General features: G+C 36.0%; 1 protein-coding gene across 3 annotated transcripts in view; it reads right to left on the minus strand.

The window, feature by feature from the left end:
- Nucleotides 1-1,064: 1,064 nt before the first annotated feature.
- Nucleotides 1,065-25,697, minus strand: part of RALA (RAS like proto-oncogene A) — a 70,052-nt gene continuing 45,419 nt past the window's right edge. Inside the window, exons 3-6 of one of the 3 annotated variants that reach the window (XM_081285657.1) lie at nucleotides 24,457-24,665; nucleotides 19,161-19,335; nucleotides 17,130-17,162; nucleotides 2,896-3,077 (exon numbers count right to left, since the gene is read on the minus strand). In XM_081285657.1, the coding sequence (XP_081141783.1) occupies nucleotides 17,148-17,162; nucleotides 19,161-19,335; nucleotides 24,457-24,665 (399 nt within the window). In that variant the 3' untranslated portion in view covers nucleotides 2,896-3,077; nucleotides 17,130-17,147. The other 2 variants (XM_081285656.1, XM_081285658.1) reach the window with 2 other exon arrangements.

Consider the following 25,697-nt stretch of genomic DNA (forward strand, 5'->3'; position numbering starts at 1 on the left):
TATGGGTCAATGAAGGCACTCATCTCATTGGATTAAGTATTACATTTAAATACAGATACAGACCTTACATGTAGATGTGCTAGCGGGGCAGCTAGCCAGAGTTAAGAACTAGACTTAAGTTTCTGATATTTTGATTAAAAAAAATTTTTTTTTTCGATACTGGGGATTGACCCCAGGAGTTCTCTACCACTGAGCAACACACCCCCAGTCCTCTTTATTTTTGAGACAGGGTCTTAGTTGCTCAGGCCTGACCTCAAGCTCAAGATACTAGCACTTCAGCCTCTGAGTTGCTGGGATTATAGGCGTGTGCAAACACACCAGGCTTGCCTTTAACTTTACTTCCTCTCCTTGATTTTGAAAGTAATTTGCAAAAAGAGACTAGTGGGTTAATAAAAAGGATTACTCTGGAACCTGTACAGGAATTTTAGTAAATGTTTTGCTGGTTTACCCTTACAGTACTAATATAAGGTTGCCAAATAATTGAGACGAAACATGCTAATTCAGTCTGAGAGGAGAACTTACTCTAACTTTGTTTGGTGCATAGTATTTAATATCATATTCCATGTTAGTGCTAAGAATGGGTCCGCACAGTGAAATCTGAATTATGCCAATTACAACTTGACTTTGTGTTCAATACCGAGCCACTGTTTGTAACTTGAAATCTGGCATTATACAAAGGATGTCCCCAAACTGATGGCTCAAAAGATTGTTTCTCAGGGGTGGAATTGTGGCTCAGTTATAGAGCGCTTGCCTAGCATGTATGATGCACTGTGTTCAAGTCTCAGCACCACATATAAATAAATAATATAAAGATCTATCAACAACTAAAAAAAAATTTAAAAAAAGATTGTCCCTCAAATCTCTGATAAAGATGACCCCAGGCTGGGTTGTGGCTCAGTGGTAGAGCACTTGCCCCACACATGTGAGGTACTGGATTCGAATTTCAGCACCACATATAAATAAATGAATAAAATAAAGGTCCATAAACAATTAAAAAATATATATAAAAAGATGCCCCCGTCAACAAACTGTCATATTGTAAACATCAAGTAACACCACAAACATTTTAAAAAAGGAAGTTTATTGGTCTTTAAATGGCTCAAATTGCAAATAAACGATCGGGTAGTGGCATCAGCCGAAGACATGTGATGCATCTTTGTCAGTTGGCTTCATAGCACCTCAGTACCCAGGAGAGGAAAGGTCTCAAAGCAAAGTCACGATGTTAGTGGTTAGGACCCCTGGTTCAATAAGACTGCAGTGAGTACACTGGAGACTGCTGGGCCTGCTGGCCAGCGCGACACTGGTAACTTTAATTCTGCACATGGCATAGCTCATGAGGAATATGAAATGAAAGATGTACATCTCAAACCCTTAAGGACAAATATTTAACATGACAAGCTGGATGTCATATCTAAAGAGTTGAGTTCCTAAAAAGCCTATTTTTGATAACTTTACATACACACCTGTTCCCTGGAATGCCTGAACACATCTTTGACCTTTTAAAACATTAGGACTGAGCAACAGAAAGATAAACTTTGTTCAATCAACTGTCTTAGCCACATCCTAAAGAGGATAAGAAAAATCTGATAGTGGTAAACTTCCCATTGAAATTATGTTCCTAAATAACACACTAGAATTCTTCCCGTGGGAACACCATACAATGGTGATCCAGTCTAATGTTTGATCTGTGAGCCAAACATTTTCTGCACTATACCTGTGTTTGATTGGTTGATGTTAACTTTAGAAAAATGTAGTTACAGTGTTCTTCACTATGAACATAAACAGACTACAAATACTAATAATTTCCATAAAGCCAAACCGTAACCTCATGAGAACAAATTTAGAAGAGGACAGGTGGCAAGCATGAATATTTCCCGAAGTGTTCTAGTGCAATTTGCATAGCACTGTTGACTTTTTCCTGTGCCCTGTTTCCAGGAGATTAGAAGCTTAACACTTAAATGCTCACCACTTATAGAAAGTGATTTCCAGGAACCAGCATCTTAAGAGAAAAAAAAGGTTCACTCAAACATAACTGGTGCTGAATCCTCATAGTCTAAAATTATCTTACAAGTACATGCTGGCCCTTCCTTTACTACCTTATAGTTTATTTAAAAGCAATCAAGGAGCTCTGGAACTTTATTCTTAAGAACCAGAGTATGGCACACATTTTTAATTTGGACAGACTCCTAGCAGATAGTAATTTCTCAAGAATCTTCTATACAAAAGCTGCACTTCATCTAAGCAAGGTAAGATCTTCTCTCACCAGGACTCCTGGGGCAGTGAGTGGGCCCACAGTACTAGTGAGAACACACCTAGAATGGTGTAACTGGGCATTTTTCATTTTCAAAATTAAGGCATATTCAAAATTTTCCATGTACAAGTTTACACCACTTTTCTAAGTTAATCACCAGGTAATTAATGCAGATCCACAAATTACTCTCAGTTTAACCATATGCAACAACCATGCCAATAACTTTTTCTTCTATATTCTGCATAACAATGGTTAAAAAAGTGGTACAGTTTTAACTATCATGTTCACAATTGTCATTTTTTCAAGGCAGTAGAAGACCAAGACATTTTAAAATGATATAAAATTTAAACTTTATAATAAACACCAGAGAAAGTGGTCTTTGCTCCCATTCCCCACCCACATTTCACCTCTTTTAACAGTTCAAGAAAGACTGCCCGAGAAACACAAGCTCACACGCTACATTCAGGACTGTGATAAATGTAGGCAATTATGAAGTTAAGTTGAACTTTGCTTCATGGTGAAGCCACGTTAATTTCTTTTTTAAGTGAATTTGACTTTCAGTGCAGTTCCAATTCATGCTTTTAGTGATACATAACAATTTCCAAAATGTTAAAGTAATTTCAGTCAATTGAGCCTTCAATGGCAATGCTTATAAATTATATTTATTAGTATGGTCAAGATAAGAAAGGAGTTTGGGCTTTGATTATAAAATGCAGCATCTTTCTCTGATTCTCTTGGCTAAACTTTTCCTCTTCTTTTTTCCATTCTTTTCTTTGCTGTCTTCCATCTTTCTGGCTCGAATTTCCCTCATTAAATCAAAAAACACCTAGACAGAAGAAAATAAAGTAAAATAAGCAAGCAATATGAACTTAAATCTCAGCAGTTAAATCTTGAGAATAATAGAAAAATAAAGATTTGAGAGTTTTTTTTTTTTGGCAGTGGGGGCAGTGCTGCGCAGAGTGTTGCCTGTGCTGGGCAAGTGTTCACCCACACTCCCAGCCCTAAGAGCTCTTTTTGGAGAAGAAAAAACTAAAGTCTGAAAATTAAAGTCTGATTTTCCCAGTACCTTGAGAAAATGGGAAAATCGGAACATTTTCTGAATTATACTTTAAATTGTAAAATGGTAAAAATGTTCATGTAATAAAATCTTTCTATTCCAATTTTCAGGATAAAAATGAAAAAAGAGAAAACTCAATGGGATTATATCTGAGTACTTTAGATTAACAAATGTATTCTATTAATTCACATTTAATAGTGATTAATTTGTAAAATAAAATTTACACTTAATACTAATCATAAGGCAGGGGTTGTGGCTGAGTGGTAGAATGCTTGCTGAGAAAACATGAGGTCCTGGGTTTGATCCTCAGCACCACATAAAAATAAATAAACTAAAGGTATTATGTCCAACTACAACTAAAAAATAAAAATATATAAAAAAACTAATCATATTTAGTGACTCATTTTCTTCAGCTCCATTTTAAAGAAATATTCAGAAAAGGAGATAAGGAAAACAGATGCTTTATCATTTTGATACCTTTTTTTGCACTATATTTGAGAATTTATGAATTTGTGTCTAATGTCTAGGAATTAACAAATAATGACTTTAGGAATGATAACTAAAAATTCCTAGTACAATAATTCAATAATTAAATTTTAATTACAAATGTTCTTGTTCTCTTAACAGAGAGGGGCCTGGAAGGATATGGATTTGCACTATATATAATTGGTTATGAGTGTGTGTATGATAATGAATAATCTATATAGTTCACAATTTTACACTCTAAATTAAAAAAAACAGCTATTATAGAATTAACAAATTTAATGAGACTAAAAACAAGCAAATAATATGAAGATAATGGATGTTGTAAGTAAACAAGTATGTGTATGTAGTGACCAACATGCTTTTCCTAAAATGCATTTAACTCTGTAATGGAAACTTTAACTGAAAAAAACAAGATGCAGAATAGCATAGACAGCTACATGTTCGTGTGTGTGCAGAACAGGAATTCACACACATTTGCTTTCTCTTGCAAAAAGAAACAATGAAATGAAAACCAAACGCTAATAATTTTATTTTCAAGAGGAAGGGAAGAAGGTAGAGGGATTAGTGAAGTACCTCTGCATATACCTTGTTAGAGGAAGGGAAGAAGGTAGAGGGATTAGTGAAGTACCTCTGCATATACCTTGTTATACTATACAACTTCTTTGGAAATGTAAATGTTTTATACATTCAAAAAATGCACTTAACACACAAAAAGCAATCCCTAAAAGCTGAAAACTTATAAAATAAGACTGAGTGTATTCCAAGTTGGTGACATAATCATGTAGAGGAAAGGATTATTTCAAGGGTCTCTAAGACATAGTATCTATTATAAGATTAATATTTCATATGCTAAGAATAAAAATGAGAACAAAACTCCAATGAATAGAGGGCTGAAGGAACTCAGCACTTGTCTCACAAATGTGAGGCCCTGGGTTGGGTCCCCAGTACCATTTAAAGAAAACAAAAACGAAAACAAAACAAACAATAATCCCAACAAATAAAAATAAGTCCTAGACTTCACTTTGTAGTTTGATTGTGTGTGTGTGTGTGTGTTACATTGTCTTTATTTGCATTATCCTGCAGTATATATAAAACACTTTCAAAGAACAACAACACTGTTACTGGGAAATACACAGTATGTAGTGTATTCTTACCTACTCGGATGGCTCAAGCAGGAGGATTGCAGGCTTGAGACAAGCCTTGACAGCTTAGAAAGATCCTGTCTCAAAATTTAAAGAAGAGCTTGGTATGTAGTTCAATGATATAATGCTTACCTAGCAGATGCAAGGCCTTGGTTCAATCCCTATTTCTGTCAAAACAAAGCAAAACCATGCACAAAAAGAATGAAATAGGCATAAAATTCACTAGTTGTTGCTCAACTTCTACTTCATCAGAGATGGAATTTTGGAAGCCCTCTACTTCAAATCCAGTGCTGACTAGCTGCGGCAGGAAGCCTCCATCCTAACTAAATGTAATTACTACAGTACTGCTTTCTCATGCAGATACACAACTATAAGAAAGGATATTACAAGAAGGTTTAATTTCTAATTTTTGTTTAGTCTCTGCAATAAATTTTCAAGGAATCCCTATCAGAAACCTCCGAGGTCATTTTGCCTAAAAAACAATGGCAAACTTTTAAAGTCTGCATCAACCAATTTTATGAGTTAAAGCTGAAGGAAGTCCTACTTAAATGCCAATTAAATGAAATGAATAACTAGGGATAGGAATAAAGAACTAGTTTTGATGAACCAGACAAATGACAATCCCCTAGACACAGGGCTTCTTCCAACTTATTTTATTACAGACACTCTAATATTATTTCTCTCCCTCTATCTTCTTCTCCTCGTCTTCCTCATTCTCTTTTCTCCTTTTAGGGCGATACATTATGTACAAAATTTGTTTTTTCTATGGGCTGGGGATACAGTTCAGTTGGTAGAGTGCTTGCCTCACATGCACAAGGCTATGGATTCATTCCCTAGCACCACACACACACACACACCAAAAAAAAAAAAAAAAAAAAAAAAAAAAAAAAAAATTGTCCTTTCTAATTCTGCAGACCATAAGAAATCACTCTTCTCACATAAATAAAAATAAAGCCAGAAAAAACAAATACACAGGCTCTTGTTTAACTTTTTTTGCCTTCACTAGTTTTTTCATTTTTAGTTAGTAGCCCCTACTTCACAGGATAGACAATATTATATTTTCAAATGGGTTAAGGATCTCCTATAAAATCCAAATGCAGAAATAAAGTAAAAAATTGAATAAATTTTTAAAAAGTTTAGAATGGTATTCTTTTTTGTTAATTATTTATTTATTCTAATTTGTTCTACATGATGGTAGAATGCAATTCATTTCATATTATACATATAGAGCACAATTTTCCAAGTCACTGATTGTACATAAAGTATTTTCACACTATTCGTGTCTTCATACACGTACTTAGGGTAATAATCTCTAACTCATTCCACCATCATTCCTACCCCCTTTCCTCCTCCCTTCCCTCCCCTCCCCTTTGCCCTATCTAAAGTTCTTCTATTCCTCCCATGCTCCTTTTCCATTGCTATTATGAGTCAGCATCTTCATATCAAAGAAAACATTCAGCTTTTGGTTTTCTGGGATTGGCTTATTTCACTTAGCATTATATTTTCCAGCTCCATCCATTTACCTGCAAATGCCATGATTTTCTTCTCTTTTAATGCTGAGTAAGTTCCATATTTTCTTTATCCACTCATCTACTGAAAGGCATCTGGGTTGGTTCCACAATTTAGCTACTGTGCATTGTGCTGTTATAAACATTGATATGGCTGTGTCCCTGAAGTCTGCTGTTTTTAAGTCCTTTGGGTATAAGCCGAGGAGCAGGATAACTGGGTCAAATGGTGGTTCCATTCCCGGTTTTCCAAGGAATCTCTATACTGCTTTCCAGATTGGAAATTTGTAGTCACACCAGCAATGTATGAGTGTACCTTTTCCCTCACAACCTTGCCAACACTTACTATTGTCTGGATTCTTAAAAGCTGCCATTCTGACTAGAGTGAGATGAAATCTTAGAGTAGTTTTGATTTGCATTTCTCTAATTGCTAGAGATGTTGAACATTTTCCCATATGTTTGATGATTAATTATATATCCTCTTCTGAGAAGTGTCTGTTCAGTTCCTTAGCCCACTTATTGATTGGGTTATTTGTTTTTTTGGTGTTAAGATTTTTGAGTGTTTTATATATCCTAGAGATTAGAGCTCTATCTAATGTGCTTGTGGTAAAACATTTGCTCCCATTCTGTAGGCTCTCTATTCACCTCACTGATTATTTCTTTTGCTGAAAAGAACCTTTTTAGTTTGAATCCATCCATTTATTGATTCTTGGTTTTAATTCTTGCACTACAGGAGTTTTATTAAGAAGTTGGGGCCTAATCTGACATGATGGAGATTTGGGCCTACTTTTTCTTCCATTAGGTGCAAGGTCTCTGGTTTAATTCCTAGGTCCTTGATCCATTTTGAGTTGAGTTTTGTGCTGGTGGTAGATATTCTTTCTAAGCAAGCTAAGAGCTCAGAAATCATAAAGGAAAATAGAAATATATTTGATAACATAATCTTTAAGGTTTTCCATGCCAAAAGACAAAATAAGCCCAATAAAAAGATAGTACAGATTAGGAGGCAATATTTACAACATATGTAAATAGACAAAGGGTCAATGTCTTTAATAAAAAATGGACTCAGTAATCCAAAAGATAGACAATTCATTTAATAAATGGGCAGAAGAAGAAAGGGATTTCAGATAATCCAGTCAGTGTGTCAATCAAAAGATGTGCAGGGCTGGGGTTGCAGCTCAGAGGTAGAATGCTTGCCTAGAACATGTGAGGCTTTCTGGGTTCACTCCCAGTACTGCACCCCAACTGCCCCCCAAAAAAGCAGCAATCAGACAACAAATTAAAAATTAAAATATCTTAATGGTATTTTTAAAGGTTGTTTTAATTTGGGCTGGCAAGGCTGTATGGTAAAATGTTTCTCCACAAACTGCTGGTGGAATGTAAAGGCAGCTGTTCTGGAGGGTAACTTGTTACTACAATTTAAAATGTATACTTGACTTTCCTTCCTTTTTTCCTTCTTCTTGGTGGTACTGGGGATTACATTCAGGGGCACTCTTATCACTGAGTCAAATTCCCAGTCCTTTTTTTTTTTTTTTTTTTATTTTGAGACAGAGTCTTGCCTAGGCTGGCCTTGAACTTGGAATTCTCTAGTCTCAGATTCTTGAGTAGCTGGGATTATAGGTGTGCACCACAGCTCTCAGCTCACCTTTGTCTTTTCTCTTGCACTAATGCAGAAAGTTTACTGAAATACTGTGTGTAACAGAAAAATTGCAAATGACCAAAGTGCCATTAATAGGAAAATGGCAGAAATATGGAAAAACCTAATATGGAACATTTTGTAGATTTTAAAAAGAATGTGGGTATATTTATTTATATGCATTAATGGTAAGAGTACAGAAACATATGCAAATCGTACTAATATATAGGTAAAATAAGCAAATGTTAACTTTCCTTTATATGTATGTATGCCTGCTGGAAAGGTACACCTGTGTTAGCACTAGTTACTACAGAGAGGGCAGGAGAGTGGCATATGGGTGAAGCTATTCACTTTTTCTTCCTATATTTCTGTGTTATGATTCTTTATAAAATAAGCATGTATTCATTCATTACTCATACAATAAAAAATTCACAGTAATTTAAAAAAATATTTACCTTTTAGTTGTAGTTGGACACAATACCTTTACTTTATTTATTTATTTTTATGTGGTGCTGAGGATCGAAACCAGCACACACTAGGTGAGTGCTCTACTGCTGAGAGCAACCTTGGCCCCCACAGTAATATTTTTGAAAAAATAAAGCACATATCTCCTAAAATTCTTTCCCCAACATAAAACTGACTACTAACATCATAATTATACTTCCTCTATTGACTGACATCTACTTACTTGCTCAAATTCTTTCCATTTTGCCAAGACGTTTCTTAAAATCAAGAGCAACCTCAGAGTTTCATATTAAGAACTAAAACTAGAGGGTCCTATAAAGGTCACTGAATGAAGCCAATGAGTGCACAAGTAGTTCACCCAGATGGTCCTCTAACTTCTTGTGATTCCTCTGTGGTAGCCCATGCCCCAGGTTCAACAAATTGGTTTGTTACTATTTCAGAGTAGAATAAAAACCTGCCTCTTTGAAATTTTTATTTAATAGTTTATTTGGAATCCAGATAAGGATAAAGAGTGAGTCCAATAATCTTGTGGGGAACCAGTATTCATTGTCTGTGACAATGTATGATGCTTCACAACTTCACAGAAGACAATATTGACACTTGCTGTCCCTGAAAATTCACAAATCAGGTTTCTAGAAGTGGATGATATCCAAAATGGAAGACATGATGCCTATTCTGTCTTTTTTAAGTAAAAGAATAAGGAAAGATGTGATCTTGCTCCAGTTATGTATCTTTCTGCACTTCAGTTTTCTCATCTAAAAAGTGATTTTGTGTGGTTCCATTTTTATTTCATTCTGTCTCGGTTTTGTTTGGTGTTATCTTGTTGGGTTGTATTATAGTAGAAATACGGGAACAGAAATTAGTAAAAAACAAACCGAAAGACTGTTAAGTAAATTGTTAGAGGAAGGAGGCATCTCAGTAAAATCAAGAACAGTCAGGGCATACGTTGATACAATACAAAATGTAGCCCATGGCTTTTTAAGGAGGAGTTGTTAGATATATCACAATGGAACCATCATGGTGAAGATTTAAAAAGAATAGAAAAGAACAACCCAGGGACTCTGCCAGTTGTCACATTGCCATTGTGGGCGTTGGTATCTGGTTTGCTTAGTCCAAAGCCTTCAGTTCAGACAAAGGTAGAGGAAGGAGAAGACATATTGATTCAAGTAAAAGAGAAGGTCTCTCAAGTTAGTCAGAAAGAGGAAAAGATTCAAGTAAAAGAGAAGGTCTTTTAAGCTAGTGAGACAGAGGAAGGAAGTTTAGAGCAGAAAAAGCCATCAGGGGAAAAGTTACAACAGGAGACTGCTAATAACACCTTTCTATCAGAGAGCGTAAGTGTCCAACCAACAGCACCACCTCTACAGGAGACTGCTACTAACAGCACTCTATCACCAGAGGGCATAAGTGTCCAATCAACAGCACCACCTCCATATGCTAGGAGGCTCCCAACCCCCGCAGTTGATAGTTGGGATCCTGAGACAGGATCTCAAGTATGCCCTGTATTTGAGGTAGGAGGGCAGCGAATTTACCAGGGTTTAAATTTCAAAACAGTGAAGGAGCTAAAAGAGGCTGTAACAACCTATGGTCCTCAAGCACCCTTCACTGTAAGCTTGGTCGAATCCATTACCAACTTAAACATGACGCCAGCAGATTGGGCTAATATTTGTAAAGCTGTGCTAAATGGAGGACAATACCTGTTATGGAAGGTTGCCAATGAGGAATTTTGCAAGGAGACGGCTAGGCGAAATGCAGCAGCTGGTTATTCTCAGAGAAATCTAGATATGTTGTTAGGAAAGGGACCTTATGAGGATCGGCAGCAACAAATTGCATATGATCCTGGTGTATATTTACAAATTGCTGTAGATGCAGTTAAGGCATGGAAGACTTTACAAGGACATGGAGGTTTACAAGGTCAATTATCTAAGATAATACAAGGAGCTAATGAACCTTACGCTGAATTTGTAGATAGGCTTATTCAAACAGCTACCAGAGTTTTTGGGAATACAGAACAAGCAATGCCATTAATAAAACAACTGGCTTATGACCAAGCGAATCGTTGGTGCAGAGATATCATTAGACCATGGAAACAGGAAGATTTAAACACATATATTAAATTATGTAGAGACATTAATGAACAAGAGCAAGTCATGGCAGCTGCAGTAAAACAGGCTTTAGATGCCAGAGACATTAATGAACAAGGGCAAATTGTGGCAGCTGCAGTAAAACAGGCTTTATATACCAGGCCAAGAACATGCTACAATTGTCAACAAACAGGACATTTTAAAAGGAATTGCCCCATAGGAGGAGGGTTTAACAAAACTAGGTATCAAAGGAGTAGAATACCGGGTATTTGCCCACGATGCCGTAGAGGGAGACATTGGGCTAATGAATGCCGTTCTCAAACCACCACAGAAGGTACTCCATTATCAAAAAACGAACAAGGACAAGGTGTTTATCCACAATATCGTGGACAAAGGCATCGGGTTCCGTTGCCAAAAAATGGACAGGGGGCCCCAATGCTCCGGGGCCCCAAACCACAAATATACAGAGCACTGGAGGAACCCAGCAACCCCATCAGGGTAGTGCCCAGGACACATTGTCCATCAGATCCCTCATCAGACAAACCAGAGGGAGCACAGGGTTGGACATCTGCGCCTCCACCAGATCAGTACTAACTCCAGAGATGGGAGTTCAAATCATTCCCACAGGGGTAAAAGGACCTCTTCCCAAAGGAACAGTAGGCTTATTATTGGGACGCAGCTCTTCTACTCTAAAAGGACTTTTGATAAGTCCTGGGGTAATTGATCCTGATTATGAAGGTGAAATAAAAATTATAGCCAGTTCTCCAAAGGGTATATCAATAATTTCACCAGGAGATAGAATAGCACAGTTACTAATAATACCAAGCCTACATGATAAATTTTCCAGTCATGCTGTAGAAAGAGGTTCCAAGGGATTAGGCTCCACAGGTGTAGATTGGGCTATGCTTTCTTTAAATTTAGATTCTCGCCCCATGCTAAAACTAGATATTCAAAGACATGAATTTAATGGACTCCTGGATACAGGTGCAGACCTTAGCATCATCTCTCGTCAAGAATGGCCAAAACACTGGCCATTACAACAAGCCACTCAAACGCTTCGAGGCCTAGGAGTGGCGACTAATCCCCATAGAAGTGCAATGGTATTAGATTGGAAGGATCCTGAAGGATGTGAAGGAACTATACAGCCATATGTATTGGATCATCTTCCTGTAAATTTATGGGGACGAGATGTCTTAGATCAATTAGGTTTGACATTAACAAATAACATCAATCAAAATGCACCCACTATTATGGCTAGACAAGGTTTTAGGAAAGGAAAAAGATTAGAAAAACAAGAACAAGGTATAGCAGCACCAATACAAATAGATCAAGGAACAGACAGACATGGGTTGGATTTTCACAAAGGGCCACTGAGACAATAAAAATTACATGGAAATCAGAAAGACCAGTATGGGTTCCTCAGTGGCCCTTGACTAAAGAAAAGATACAAGTAGCCCATGATCTGGTCAAACAACAATTAGCGGAAGGACATATACAACCTTCTGTGTCTCCCCATAATACTCCCATTTTTGTCATCAAAAAGAAAACTGGTAAATGGAGATTATTGCAAGACTTAAGAGCCATTAATAATGAAATGGTCATTATGGGACCTGCTCAATCGGGGATTCCTCAATTGTCTGCTTTGCCAAAAACTTGGTATGTTTTAGTTATAGATATTAAAGATTGTTTTTTTTCAATTCCAATTCATCCTGAGGATAGTCCACGTTTTGCATTTACTATCCCTGCACTGAATCATGAAGGTCCTGATCAGAGATATGAATGGAAAGTACTCCCTCAAGGGATGGCTAACAGCCCAACTATGTGTCAAATTTATGTTAACAAAGTAATCCAGCCACATAGAAATCAAAATCCTGAACTACAAATATATCACTATATGGATGATGTATTATTAGCACACAAAGCTAAAAACACATTGCTAGAATGTTATGCCACACTTACAAATTTATTAAAAAATTATAATCTAGAGATAGCAATAGATAAAGTACCATTAAATTTTCCAATTAATTATTTAGGAGTTCTATTATCCTCAACCATGGTCCGTCCACCAAAAATTCAAATACGAGTAGATCAACTCAAATCACTTAATGACTTTCAAAAGTTATTAGGAGACATAAATTGGATAAGGCCTTATCTAGGACCTTTATTTGATATCTTAAAAGGTCCATCAGATCCAAATTCACCCCGAATGTTAACGCCTGAAGCAAGAAAGGCATTAAAAATCATTGAAACATATATGGAAAATATGCATTTGGATAGAATTGATGTAAGTTTGCCTTTATTATTTATTGTACTACCAACAAAAAATATTCCTACAGGAGTATTTTGGCAAGAAGGTCCATTATTATGGATACATTTATCTTATTCTCCTAACACTATTCTTACTAGGTATCCTGAGGCTGTAGGACAATTAATACTCAAAGGAATAAAAACAGCAAAGGGAGTGTTTGGAATTTCTCCCAATAAAATTATTACTCCATATACTATGAATCAAATTCATGAATTAGCTAATGAGTTAAATACTTGGGCAATAATCATGTGCAAATCTAATGTTTCATTTGATAACCACTTACCATCTAATCCTTTATTGTCTTTTTGGTCATTGCATCCTGTAATTTTTCCAAAAATGACAAGAAAAACACCTATCATGAATGCTCCAAATATATTCACTGATGGGTCAAATAATGGTACAGCAGCAATAGTTACACCTGATCAAACTTTTACATTTTTAGTACCCAAACAATCAGCTCAAAAGGTAGAGCTTAATGCAGTATTACAAGCTTTTGTGATGTTTAAAGATTCTGTATTTAATTTATTTTCTGATAGTCAGTATATAGTTAATGCTATAGTATCCCTTGAAGATGCTGGTAGGATTTCCCCTTCTTCTACTCTTTTCTCTTTGTTTTCCACTATACAAAGTTTAATCTGGGACAGAAAATATCCATTCTTTATAGGACATATCAGGGCACATACAGGATTGCCTGGAGCCCTTAGTTTGGGCAATGATTTAGCAGATAAAACTACACATGACATACATATTTTCTCTACACTAGAAGAAGCTATAAATTTTCATAAAAGGTTCCATGTCAATGCTAATACTTTACAAAAGCATTTTAAAATAACTAAGGAACAAGCCAGACATATAATAAAACAATGTCAAAATTGTGTGACATTTTTACCACAAGTTAATCTTGGAGTCAATCCTAGAGGACTGATACCTAACCATATTTGGCAGATGGACGTCACACACTTGCCAGAATTTGGAAAATTAAAATATTTGCATGTTACAGTTGATACTTCTTCTGGATTTTTGATGGGCTCCTTTCATGCCAGAGAAAAAACTAAAGATGTTATAGCTCATTGCTTACAAAATTTTGCCACTGTGGGCGTTCCAAAACAGTTAAAAACAGATAATGCCCCTGGTTATACTTCTACCTCTTTTAAACAATTTTGCTCATCATTTGGCATTACTCATATAACAGGAATCCCATACAATCCACAGGGACAAGGCATAGTTGAAAGAGCTCATCAAACTATTAAAATGTACTTATTAAAGCAAAAAGACGGAATTGGGAAGGGGTATATATTCCCCAAAGATAAACTTAAAATAACCCTTTTTACTCTAAACTTTTTAAATTTGGATTCATCAGGACTTAGTGCTGCAGAAAGGCATATATGTCCAAAAAATGTACATAAGCCCAAGGTACTTTGGAAAGATATTCTAACAGGACAATGGAAAGGTCCTGACCCAGTAATTGTCTGGAGTCGGGGGTCTGTTTGTGTGGTTTCCACAGGAAGAACAGCAGCCGATTTGGATTCCGGAAAGATTAACTAAAATCCTGACCCAGTGATTGTCTGGAGTCGGGGGCCTGTTTGTGTATTTCCACAGGGAGAACAGCAGCCGATTTGGATTCCACAGAGATTAACTAAAGCGATTTCTACAGACCAAAAAGAAGATGATTTGGCTCAAATCTATAACAGCTGATATCCAAAACTCCAATTTGGCTATCCTTACATCTGCGACAGAACCAGGATGCTTTTTTCAATATCTATTTTATTATTGCCCTTTCCCATATCATGAAGTTCTATTTTGTTTTTTGAGCTCATACAGACCTAGGTTAATGTTTTGCTGATCAGTTCTATTTTTTTTTTTTTTGACTATAGAGTTTTTAAACATTGCAATGGAGATTTCACCTGTAAAAAGTTATAAGACCTTTACTATTATGTTATGTGTTATATGTATTATATTATGTGTGCACACTTGTGTTTTGTGTTATATGTTTGAATGTACGTATGTCCATATATCATATATGATGAGCGCTCATGAAAAAATGGATCCAAATATTTTTTTTATTCACGTGATTTAAATGGTTTAATTTAAATTGGGTAAATAACTATTAAGAATTGTTTTAATATGTAAACAAAAAAGGAGGTTAACAGATCTGTTTGTTTACTTTCACCTTTCCTTTTCATTATATTTAATAATTCTCACCTTACCTTTTCATATTTAATAATTCTCTTCAAGACAATGTAAATTGTTAAGAAAATTGTTTTTTTTAGTGCCTTCTGGAATGTTACATAATTTTTTCTTTAGCCATTATTGCCAGAATTCCTATCTTCATCCCAGTGCCGGTGAAGACAAAGATAAAACTAATCTACAGCTTCTGCAATAGCCATCACTGAACTGCTTGTAGAACTTGCCTAGACTATGTGCAGAACTTGCAGAACTTGCCTAGACTTGTCTAGATTATGCATTGTGAACTATCTGTTGGTGCAGCGACTTGTGGTAGTGTTGGGGTATTTCTGCTGATGATGTCATTGGTGGTACAATTTTTCCAACAAGAGCCATCAGTTGGCTTGGTGTATCGTCCTCCCTTCTGCTTGTCATGACAAAGACCTCTCCACAGGTGTGGCTGTATACTGGACCGGTAGTCAATGACGGGTAAGATCCAATTACAATGGTACCAACCTAAGACAGGAGGCTGACGCCCTGAGGTCAGCTCATCCGAAGACGGGTAAGGACCATGTGTAGTATTGGACAACCTAAGGCAGGCACGGTCCCCAAGCCACATGCTTGTTGTTTAAACAGAGAGGGGGAGATGTTGAGAGCCACAGCCAAAGGGGCCCCAGCAAACTTCCAGCTGCCAGCAAACTTCCAGCTGCCGGCTGATAATTGGCTCACAGCAGTCCCAGCAACATCTAGCTGATTGGCTCCTCTGTGGTGATGTTCATTGGGCTGTTTCCCTGCCCTTCAGACTGCCAGCTGATGATTGGCTCACAGCGGCCCCAGCAACATCTAGCTGATTGTCTCCTCTGCGGTGATGTTCATTGGGCTGTTTCCCTGCCCTTCAGACTGCCAGCTGATGATTGGCTCACAGCGGCCCCAGCAACATCTAGCTGATTGGCTCCTCCACGGAGCTGCTCATTAGGGGACTTCTTTGGCTCCACCCACACGACCCAGCCAATCAGCTTCAAGAGCAGGAGGATTGTGGGAGGTGGTGAGGTTTGTTGGGGGTGAGAGGCTTGTGGGAAGCCGGTGGTGGCAGTTGGGCTCTGAGGGTTTTTTCCTGAGGAGCTGTTTTGTTTGGCATTTGTAGTTCTAAAAATAAAGTTAGTTTCTTTTGACAAGTGCCTCCTGAATCGTGCCCAGCCAGACTGCGGCACATGATGCCTATTCTGTCTTTTTTAAGTAAAAGAATAAGGAAAGATGTGATCTTGCTCCAGTTATGTATCTTTCTGCACTTCAATTTTCTCATCTAAAAAGTGAACATGAGAAGAGTATCCACCTTTGCCTCATATATATTTAGGATTACATGGTTAGTGCCTGCCACAGTGCCCAGCTCTTATAAGTATTAATAAATATTAGTTCCTCCAACTATTAGATTACTTCTTCAGCCAAAAAACCCCAAGCATAACCTAATTTTAGAAACTGATTAGTTGCTAAAGGTTACTTTTATTTAGCCATTAAAGTAGTCACTTTTCAGGGAATAGCAGCATATGAAATTACAAGTTTTTAGTATAAATTTGTACCTCAGTTTATAAGCAGCCTATGTAATTTAATTTTGTGTTGGAGGTGACCACGAATTGACAGATTATCTTTTCTGAAACTGTCACATCAATATTTTCTATGTGTATTGCCAGAGTCTTGACACTCTCTATTAGGAGGCAGATTCTATTCTCAGCCTTCCTCCTGACGCTTGGTGGGATTTTGTGACTACCTTGACTGATAGAACCAGGATGAAATAATGCTGCCCCTTCAAAGACTTGGTAATAAAAGGCAGTGTAGCTTCTGACTGGTTCTTATTCTCTTGTGACACTTGCCCTTGGAACTGTCAGTGCACTGTGAGAAAGTCCAAGTTAACACACGTGGACAACACACATGGGGAAACCCACATGGACAGGAGCTGAGACATCCCTGGATAAAAGTCAGCATCCACTGGTTGAGCCAGACAAGTATGAACAAGTCTTACAACCTAAATTCAGATACTTACAGACACGAAGTTTTTCAGCTAAGGCATCAAACACTGTAAAGAAGATACGAACAATCTCCAAATGTGCCCTCTCTAAATTCTTAATGTCACACAATCTGTTGTTTTATCTAGGAAATTATTTTGTTCTGCAGCCACAGTAACTAAAACAGCCTCATCCCTTTATTTTTTCTATTTTGAAAAGGTAAAATATGCATATGGCAAAAAGTTCAAATAAAGAAGTCCAGAAGAGTATTTACAGAGAAATGAGCATATACCTGTAATTTAGTTCTCTGGTGATGACTACAGGAAGCAAATCCTTACATATTCTTAGGATAAACACACACATATGGGTGTACATTTATTTACTTTTCATTTATTGATTGATTACAGTGCTCGGGATTAAACCGGGGCCTCATGCACATAAAGCAAACACTCTACCACTGAGCTACAACCCCCATTCCTTCAGTGTGCATTTAAAATATAGATGACAACAAACTACAGACACTGTTCTGCACCTTGCTTGTTTCACTCACTTCATGCTGAAGATCATTTCCTGTCAGCACATTTAGTTCTATCTCCATTTCTTTCTTAATGGTTGGGTAGAATTCCATTACATGAACACTTCATAATTTAAACCAGTCTGTTACTGGCACTTGGATAGCTCCGGTGTTTTTGTTTCTATAAATGCCCCAATGTTTACCGTTGAACATACATTTTTAAGTGAGTATATGATTTTTTTTTTCCTGCAAAATGTAATTTTAGAACTTGAATTGTGGGGTCATAATTTTGACAGATAATCACCACATTGTCCTTCTACCAACATGAGTTTCCTGTTTTTCTATTCTCTTGCCAAGAATGTATTATCAATTGTTTTGCTTTTTTCCAATGTGTCAGGTTAAAAAAAAGGATATGCCATTACATTTTAAAAATGTACTTCCTTTTTTATAAGTGAGAATCTTTTTTTCAAGTTTAAAAGCCATTTGTGTTTTCTTTCTACACCATACCTGTTCCTGATCTTGGACCATTTTCCCTAGACTGTGGGTCTTCTTACTATCCTAATCAAGTCCCATCCCAGACTCAATGATGCAAAATCTCGGGGTAAGACCTAAGGATGGGTGTTTATTAAGCTTTACAGGCAATTAATTTGCACACTGGAGATTAAAAGGCACTGCTATAGAGCCTGGATATTTGGGAGGTGAAGAAAGGTCTCACCTGGAGGCCCTCAAGCAACTGTGCTGCCTCCACCAAGAACACAATCTTCCTAATCACTGGAGGCAGCAGAATGAAATATACTTGGGGAGGCTCCTAGACACCTAGCAGGGGTTCCACATCTGGTTCCCAGGAGCACAAAGTGGGAACATAAGGAAGAAGGAAACTGAATTTCCCTTTCTACTCAGAGGTAAAAAAAAGCTCAGGGTAGAGAATATAATAGTAGTAACAGAGATTTAAAAATCCTTTTATCTTGGAGATTACTTTATCTTGGGGGGCACCTTCACATTTTTTTTTTAATAAGTACATTTTTAGTTGTGAATGAAACTTTATTTATTTATTTTTATGTGGTGCTGAGAATCGAACCCAGTGTCTCACATATACTAGGCACTCTACCACTGAGCCACAACCCCAGCCTGGCACCTTCATTCTGAGAACTTAAATGGGCTGGGCAGGCATCAGGTCATGGAGAGAACATTCAGTACTGCCATCTTGGGACTTCTACAACTCCTTTTCAACTAGGCAGCCCCATCAGTATAAGAAAAACAGGCAGAAAAACATCAGAATAAGAAAAACAGAATGCCATCAGTGTTACCAAAAAAAAAAAAAAAAAAAGTACAATCAGCTATAGTAACTCATGTTTTAATGTCTCTTGGGAAGTTAAAGACAAGGTCATGTAAGAAATTCCTAACACGTTATACTTAAGAATGCAGCAAAGATAACTTATTAACTTGTATTAAAACTCTATTTAAATCTCATAACACTCTAGACAAAATGGAGCTGAGTTAAAGCAAATCAGTCTATTTTTAACATGATGTAGTATTAAAGAGAGCCACATTTTACCTTGTCAACATTAGCTCGTGTTTTAGCAGATGTTTCCACATAGTTGACATTCCACTGGTCAGCTCTGTTTTTTGCCTCTTCTACAGAAACCTGCCTTTTATCTTCTAAATCTGATTTGTTACCCACCAGTAGAAATGGAACATTCTCATCTTCTTTTACTCTTAAAATCTGCTCCCTGGATAAGAGAAAATGAGAAATATTAACATGACTTCTACATGATAAAAAAGTAGCAACTAGCTATCTGCAATCAGCATGTTTATAATTATATATATATATATTTCTATAAGCAACAAGCTTATCTATTACATCATAGAAAATAATAAATACTTCTTATTCTATCATCAATTATCTGAGATGCACATTCACTTCAGTAATGATAGAAAAATAAACCAGTTGGGAATATAAACATAACAAGCAGAGGTGCAAAACAAAAAGTATCAAGTACAACCTTCCCCAAATGTTTTCATATTTTTAAAATGACCTTTTTATTTCGGAAGGTTTTTTAAAATTTACAGAAAAACTGAGATCATAGCATGAAAAGTTTCCACTATCATTAACATCGTTTATTAGTATGAGTATGTGTACCAAAATGAATAAATCAATAATGATACAGTATTATTTAAGCCCAAACTTTATTGGACATTCTTAGTTTGAACCTAACATCCTTTTTCTGTTCTGGGAGCCCATCCAGGATACCACATGACATTTAGTCTCATTAGAATTCACTTGGCTGTAATAGTTCTCAGAGTATCCTTGTTTTTGATGACCTTAATAGTTTTGAGGAGTGCTGGTTAGGGTAATTTGTAGAATGTCTCCTAGCAGGGATTTGTGCGATGTTTTTCTCACTACTGGAGTTATGGGATTTTGGGAGGAAGATCACACAGGTAGAGAGTGCTATTCTTATCACATCATATCAAAGGTCCCACAAAATATTTTTAAAGTCTCACACATGCCAGAAATTATAGGAAGTAGCTCCTCAGCATAGATTTTTCATTTAAAGGTAAATTATATACTATGAAGTGTCACCAATTTGTAAGTATTGTGGTTCTGCTCTTCTTAATCATGTGACTCTGAGAAAAGTACTCTGTCTCCATTTCCTTTTCTATAAAATGGGATCAACAATACCTTCCTTATATGGTTGCTATGAGGAGTAAATGTAAAGTGCTTATAACTGCACGGCACATAGTAAACATTCAATAAATGCTATTAGCTGTTATTATGATTATCTACTGGAGGAAGATGTTAAGTTTACTTTTTACATCAACACAAAATTTATGTTAACTTGCTTAGAGTCACAACTGAGTAAGTAGATCAAGAATTTGAACCTGAGAAATTTAACTCCAGAAAACACATTCAACTTCTATGCTAGATACCACAGGGATTCTCATAACAGGATTATGAAGGGAACAAACCCTGACCAAGAAGGCTTAGTTCCCAAAACTTCTTCATCATGAGAGACCCCCATCTCTGAAACAGAGTAAACAACAAGGGGTCTGGCATTATGGTGAGGTTCTCCATATTATATGATACTTTCCTGCCTGGTACTATTATGATACAGTGATCAGACCATACCTTTCTGAAAAAAAAAAAAAAAAAGTTTTACATTGTTTCAGCTGAGGGCTATATTTAATAGTAGTAAAATAATGAGTGATATAACAACATACTGTCATAGGATAGTTTATATGATTTAAAAATAATGCCCTAATGCTGGGGATATAGCTCAGTTGGTAGAGTGCTTGCCTCCCATGCTCAAGATCCTGGGTTTGATCCCCAGCACCACAAAAAACAAACAAACAAACCTGTTAAATTATTAAAAAAGAATAAATATTAGAGAATATGCTATATTTTAAATAGAAAACATGACATTCTATTTAAAAATATGAAATGTGGTAGTCATGTGGTTTTATAAAAAACTTGTCATTAGTTTAATGAGCACCATTAAACTAATGGTAGTATCACTGATAAACTCAGAAATATGGAGGTAGACCTCCTGGATTTTAATTCTCTGCTATTAACTGCATGACCTAGGTAGGACAGATGACTTAATCTCCCTGTGTTTCAGTTTCTTCATTAAAAGATGTGGAAATAATACTTTCAGAAAGTCAAATTTAAGAATTCACTAATAAGCATTATTTTATGTACTCTCAAGAAAACTGCCAATTATAAGGCTATGATGCCAGGTCATAGTCCTGACTTTTGAGAAATGTATAGGTTAGAACTTATGAAACACAGTAGTATCTACCTCTTAGGGTTGTTTGATAAGTGAACTGATTTATGTAAGTAATCAGAACAGTGGCACATGGTAAGTGCTATATGAATATCAGGTAGTGTTACTGTTATTGCTTCATTTGCCTAATTACTGATATGTAGCAAATATTCTAACAGACTCAATGCTTGCAACAAATTCCCTGAACCTGAATTCTCAATTGTTCTAATATGTATGGACTATGAACCACAAAGAAAGTCACTTCCATTTTTTCACTGATTTGTATTTACTTTAAAAATCCTTTAAAAAAATAAAAATGTTAAAAGCATAATATTTGGGTATTATAGGCTAAACTGTACAGTTACAATTACACAGTTCTATGTTTCCTGTCACTCAAATGATACCTTGCAAAAAGCATGTCAATGCTCACCATCATTGCTTTACATTTATGATGTGCTTGTGAAGAGGATTTTAGCCAACCAAAACCTTTTTCCAGGGTTGGTAATGACAAATGTGCTGAGACTTTCTTAACTACCATCCATCATGATCTGTAGCCTGAACTAAGATAACAACTGACTTTCCACTCAGTCTCAATAACCACCAGGAAGGTGAGTCTAACTCAAATGTTCATGACTCTAGTGCTTGTGGTCACATATGTATATACTCATTAATTACCTACTAAGCTACTTTTAGTCAGATGCTGCAGGAAGACCTATACTAAAATTATGGCATGATTAATAGTATCAGAAACATGACCATGAAAAATCTGGAATATACTGGCCAGAGGTGAGAAGACAATATTCTTTAGAAATAATAGTTTTTTTTTTATTGGTTGTTCAAAACATTACAAAGCTCATGACATATCATCTTTCATACATTTGACTCAAGTGGGTTATGAACTCCCATTTTTACCCCAAATACAAATTGCAGAATCACATCGGTTACACATTCACATTTTTCCATAATGGCATATTAGTGACTGTTGTATTCTGCTACCTTTCCTATTCCCCCTCCCCTCTAGACATAATAGTTTTATTAGTTACTTTTCTGGGTGTCAGAGAAAGGTATTGCTGTGTCTATAGCCTCCATACACATTTTCCTTAATGTTATGCTATTAGAGAATTTTAAAATAGAAAAGTTCTTTTACAATCTGGTCAAACTTCTTCATTTTTGTTGTAAGGAAAGAGAACACCAAAAAGGTAAAGAGTTTTCAAATCAAATAAAATGTTTATTAAATGTGTACTATATTGTTATATGATCACAACTGTACCAACAGTGAGTACCAGAGATAGGGATGGGTAAAAAATGGGTTCTGCTTTCCAGACGTTTTAACCTTATCAGGGAAAACATAATCAAGCTCAGTAAAAAAGTGTGATACCATGTGGAGTGCCTACTGTAACTATTCTCACAAATGTCTTTCTCATTGCTGGTGAGTCACTGGGGTCATTTTTATTTATGGGAAGGGCACTACATTGGAGCTATACAAGAAGAGTAATGAATCATCCTTATTTTTTGTAACAGTAATAGCCCAAGATTCTCTCTTGGCATAAAAATACCTTATTCCCTTGAAATACCACATTGGCTTTAGTAACTATGGTGACAAATTTATTCCATTACCTAGAACAGGACCTGCTATATAATCAACTCTCATATTTATTGAATGAATGAATAAGCACTGACATTTATATAACTTTCGACATGTCTCCAGGTTTGCAAGTTATTAGGTCTGCCACCCTTTGCATTCTATCGTATATGAAATTCCTTGTAGAAACCAACAAACTTAATTTTACAAACACATCTATATTTTACAGTTTCTCAATGATGTACCTTTTTACAAAGACAGTTAACTTAGAATCCTTTAAGTTCAAGTGTACATAAAAAGGAATGCTCTGTATAAGCATTGGTTCAGTTTCTTGTACAACTATTGAAATGCCATTTTTCTCATCTGTGGAATCCTTCTCTTTCAGGCTCATCTACTTTGCGACTCCTTTCCCATGCTGGATCCTTGTAGTGATCACTGCCAGTGTTTCCCTACATTATCCTGTATTTAATTATATTATTATTTAATTATAATATTAATTATAAATATTTACTTATGCTTGCTTTTGCTTTACATATTCAACTTGGTTGTGTAAATTTTGAAATTAGAGAATACATTATATCCTTCTTTTGTGTGCCCCTATAACCAAAGCTGATATGTAACACAGAAATAAAAATATGTAATTAAGGGCTGGGGATGTGGCTCAAGCGGTAGCGCGCTCGCCTGGCATGCGTGCGGCCCGGGTTCGATCCTCAGCACCACATACAAACAAAGATGTTGTGTCTGCCAAATACTAAAAAATAAATATTAAAATTCTCTCTCTCTCTCTCTCTCCCTCTCTCTTTAAAAAAAATATGTAATTAAAGAACATGTTTAATTATGCATAAAGTATTTGCAAGAGTACTCAAGAACCTTATTTGTACCAAACTTTTCTTAGATAAATAGAGGAACCTCTCTCCCATTCACCAAAACTATCCCTGCTAAACCAAAAAGATTTTTAATTAAGCAAATAGTAAATAAGACATATTGTAGAATACAACCTAGTGTGCCAGTCTACAATGATTATTTCTATTTTACAAATTCAGTCCATAAAATTATTTCTACGCTAAAAATTCAGGGCACATGAATTGTGAGGAGAATGGCAAAAAAATGCCTGCTGAGTGTTACAAAATGCTCCTAAATCAATGTCTAACACAAAAAAGACTTAAAAGCTGGAAAAGCTCACTATATTGATTATTCACTATCAGGGCAATAATAGTATTTTAAAGAGAAATACTTCAGGAATGCATAAAGGAACTCTGGATACTTGAAGCTGCCATAAACTCAAGCTCTAATATAGCTGGCACTAGGATGGCTGTAAGATTATGTAAAGTTTCCTGAATATTGTGTGTACATACACAGTGGACAGAGTCATATACTAATACTGAAGTGAGAAATAAACACAACTAGAGATATAGTAAAAGACTAACAAGCAAGAAGCTCTTGTTGTCCCCTTGTTTCTGGAGAACTGTTGTGCAGTATGTTATGAGCAATATCATTCACAAACATACCTGAAGTCGGCTGTGGCTGCAAAAGATTCCATTTCTGTAATAGAGAAGACACAGAGAAACCCCTCCCCACTCCGGAAGTAGTTGTCTCTAATTGCGGCATAGTCCTCCTGTCCAGCTGTGTCTAAGATATCAATCTGTACTTCCTCCCCATCCAGCACCACCTTCTTCCTATAGCTGTCTGCTTTGGTAGGTTCATAGTCCTCCACAAACTAGAAAAAAATGAAAAACATGTCTATTTTTTAAGGGTACTTTTGCTTTTTAAAACTTCTTACTTTGAAATATTTAATTATAAAAAATGGGGGATGAACTGTTATACCTCTAGACTGCTTACAGCTTGAAAATTATGCCTTTTTCTTTTTTAAAAAATACTATACATGTCAAAACTATTAAACATATATTTTATTAAATTTATAAGAACACCTTTCTATGAGATGCTAAATATAAATTTTTGTGCTAGAACTGTGGAAATAACTTATAGGTCAATATTTAGGTAAGTATGAAAGTACCATTAAGTCTTTTCTTTCTCCAAAATGAAATGAATAAAAGTGACTTATGCTACTCTATAGGAGGTCAAAGCTTGGACTTGTGAGAGTTCTTCCCAAACCTGATTTTTCAAATAATACAATTAAGCAACTTTACATTCCTGCTCCTGTCATCAACTTCATAAATTTCTTTCATGTATCTTAATGAACCCTTTGACAACACTGTTAGCACATATGTATGGACACACATGTATACACAGTTATTTTGTGGGTTTTTTTTATTAGCTTCTATAAATATTTTTATCATCTGATATTTTCTTATTTGTTTAATTTCCATATCCCACCACTAGAATTTAACCCTTGAGAGCAAAGACTTTGGATATGCTTCTCAGCGCTGTATCTTTAAAGCCTAGAATAGCATCTAGACTGGTAGACACTCATAAACAATTATTTAGAAAATGGACAGTATTTTGTAACTGCAAAAGTTATTCAACATTTTACCACATTTATATTCTAACACCGTGCTTAACCATCATCAAAAGTTAGGTGTGTGGATATTCTTACTTTTGGCTTCTTTACTGTCAAGAAGGGAACTGATAAAAGGATTAGTTTGAGAAAAGACTGTCAAATGAATAGTGTGAAAAACAAATGAATGAATCAATCAGTAATTTCATTTGAAGTAACACTTCAATCCTCCTTCTCCCTAAACTTTTTTTCATAGTCACTTGCAACAATCAGGAAAATGAATGAATCTGAGGG

This window comes from Spermophilus citellus, assembly GCF_964194105.1.
Source record: "Spermophilus citellus genome assembly, chromosome: 3".
NCBI lineage: Eukaryota > Metazoa > Chordata > Mammalia > Rodentia > Sciuridae > Spermophilus > Spermophilus citellus.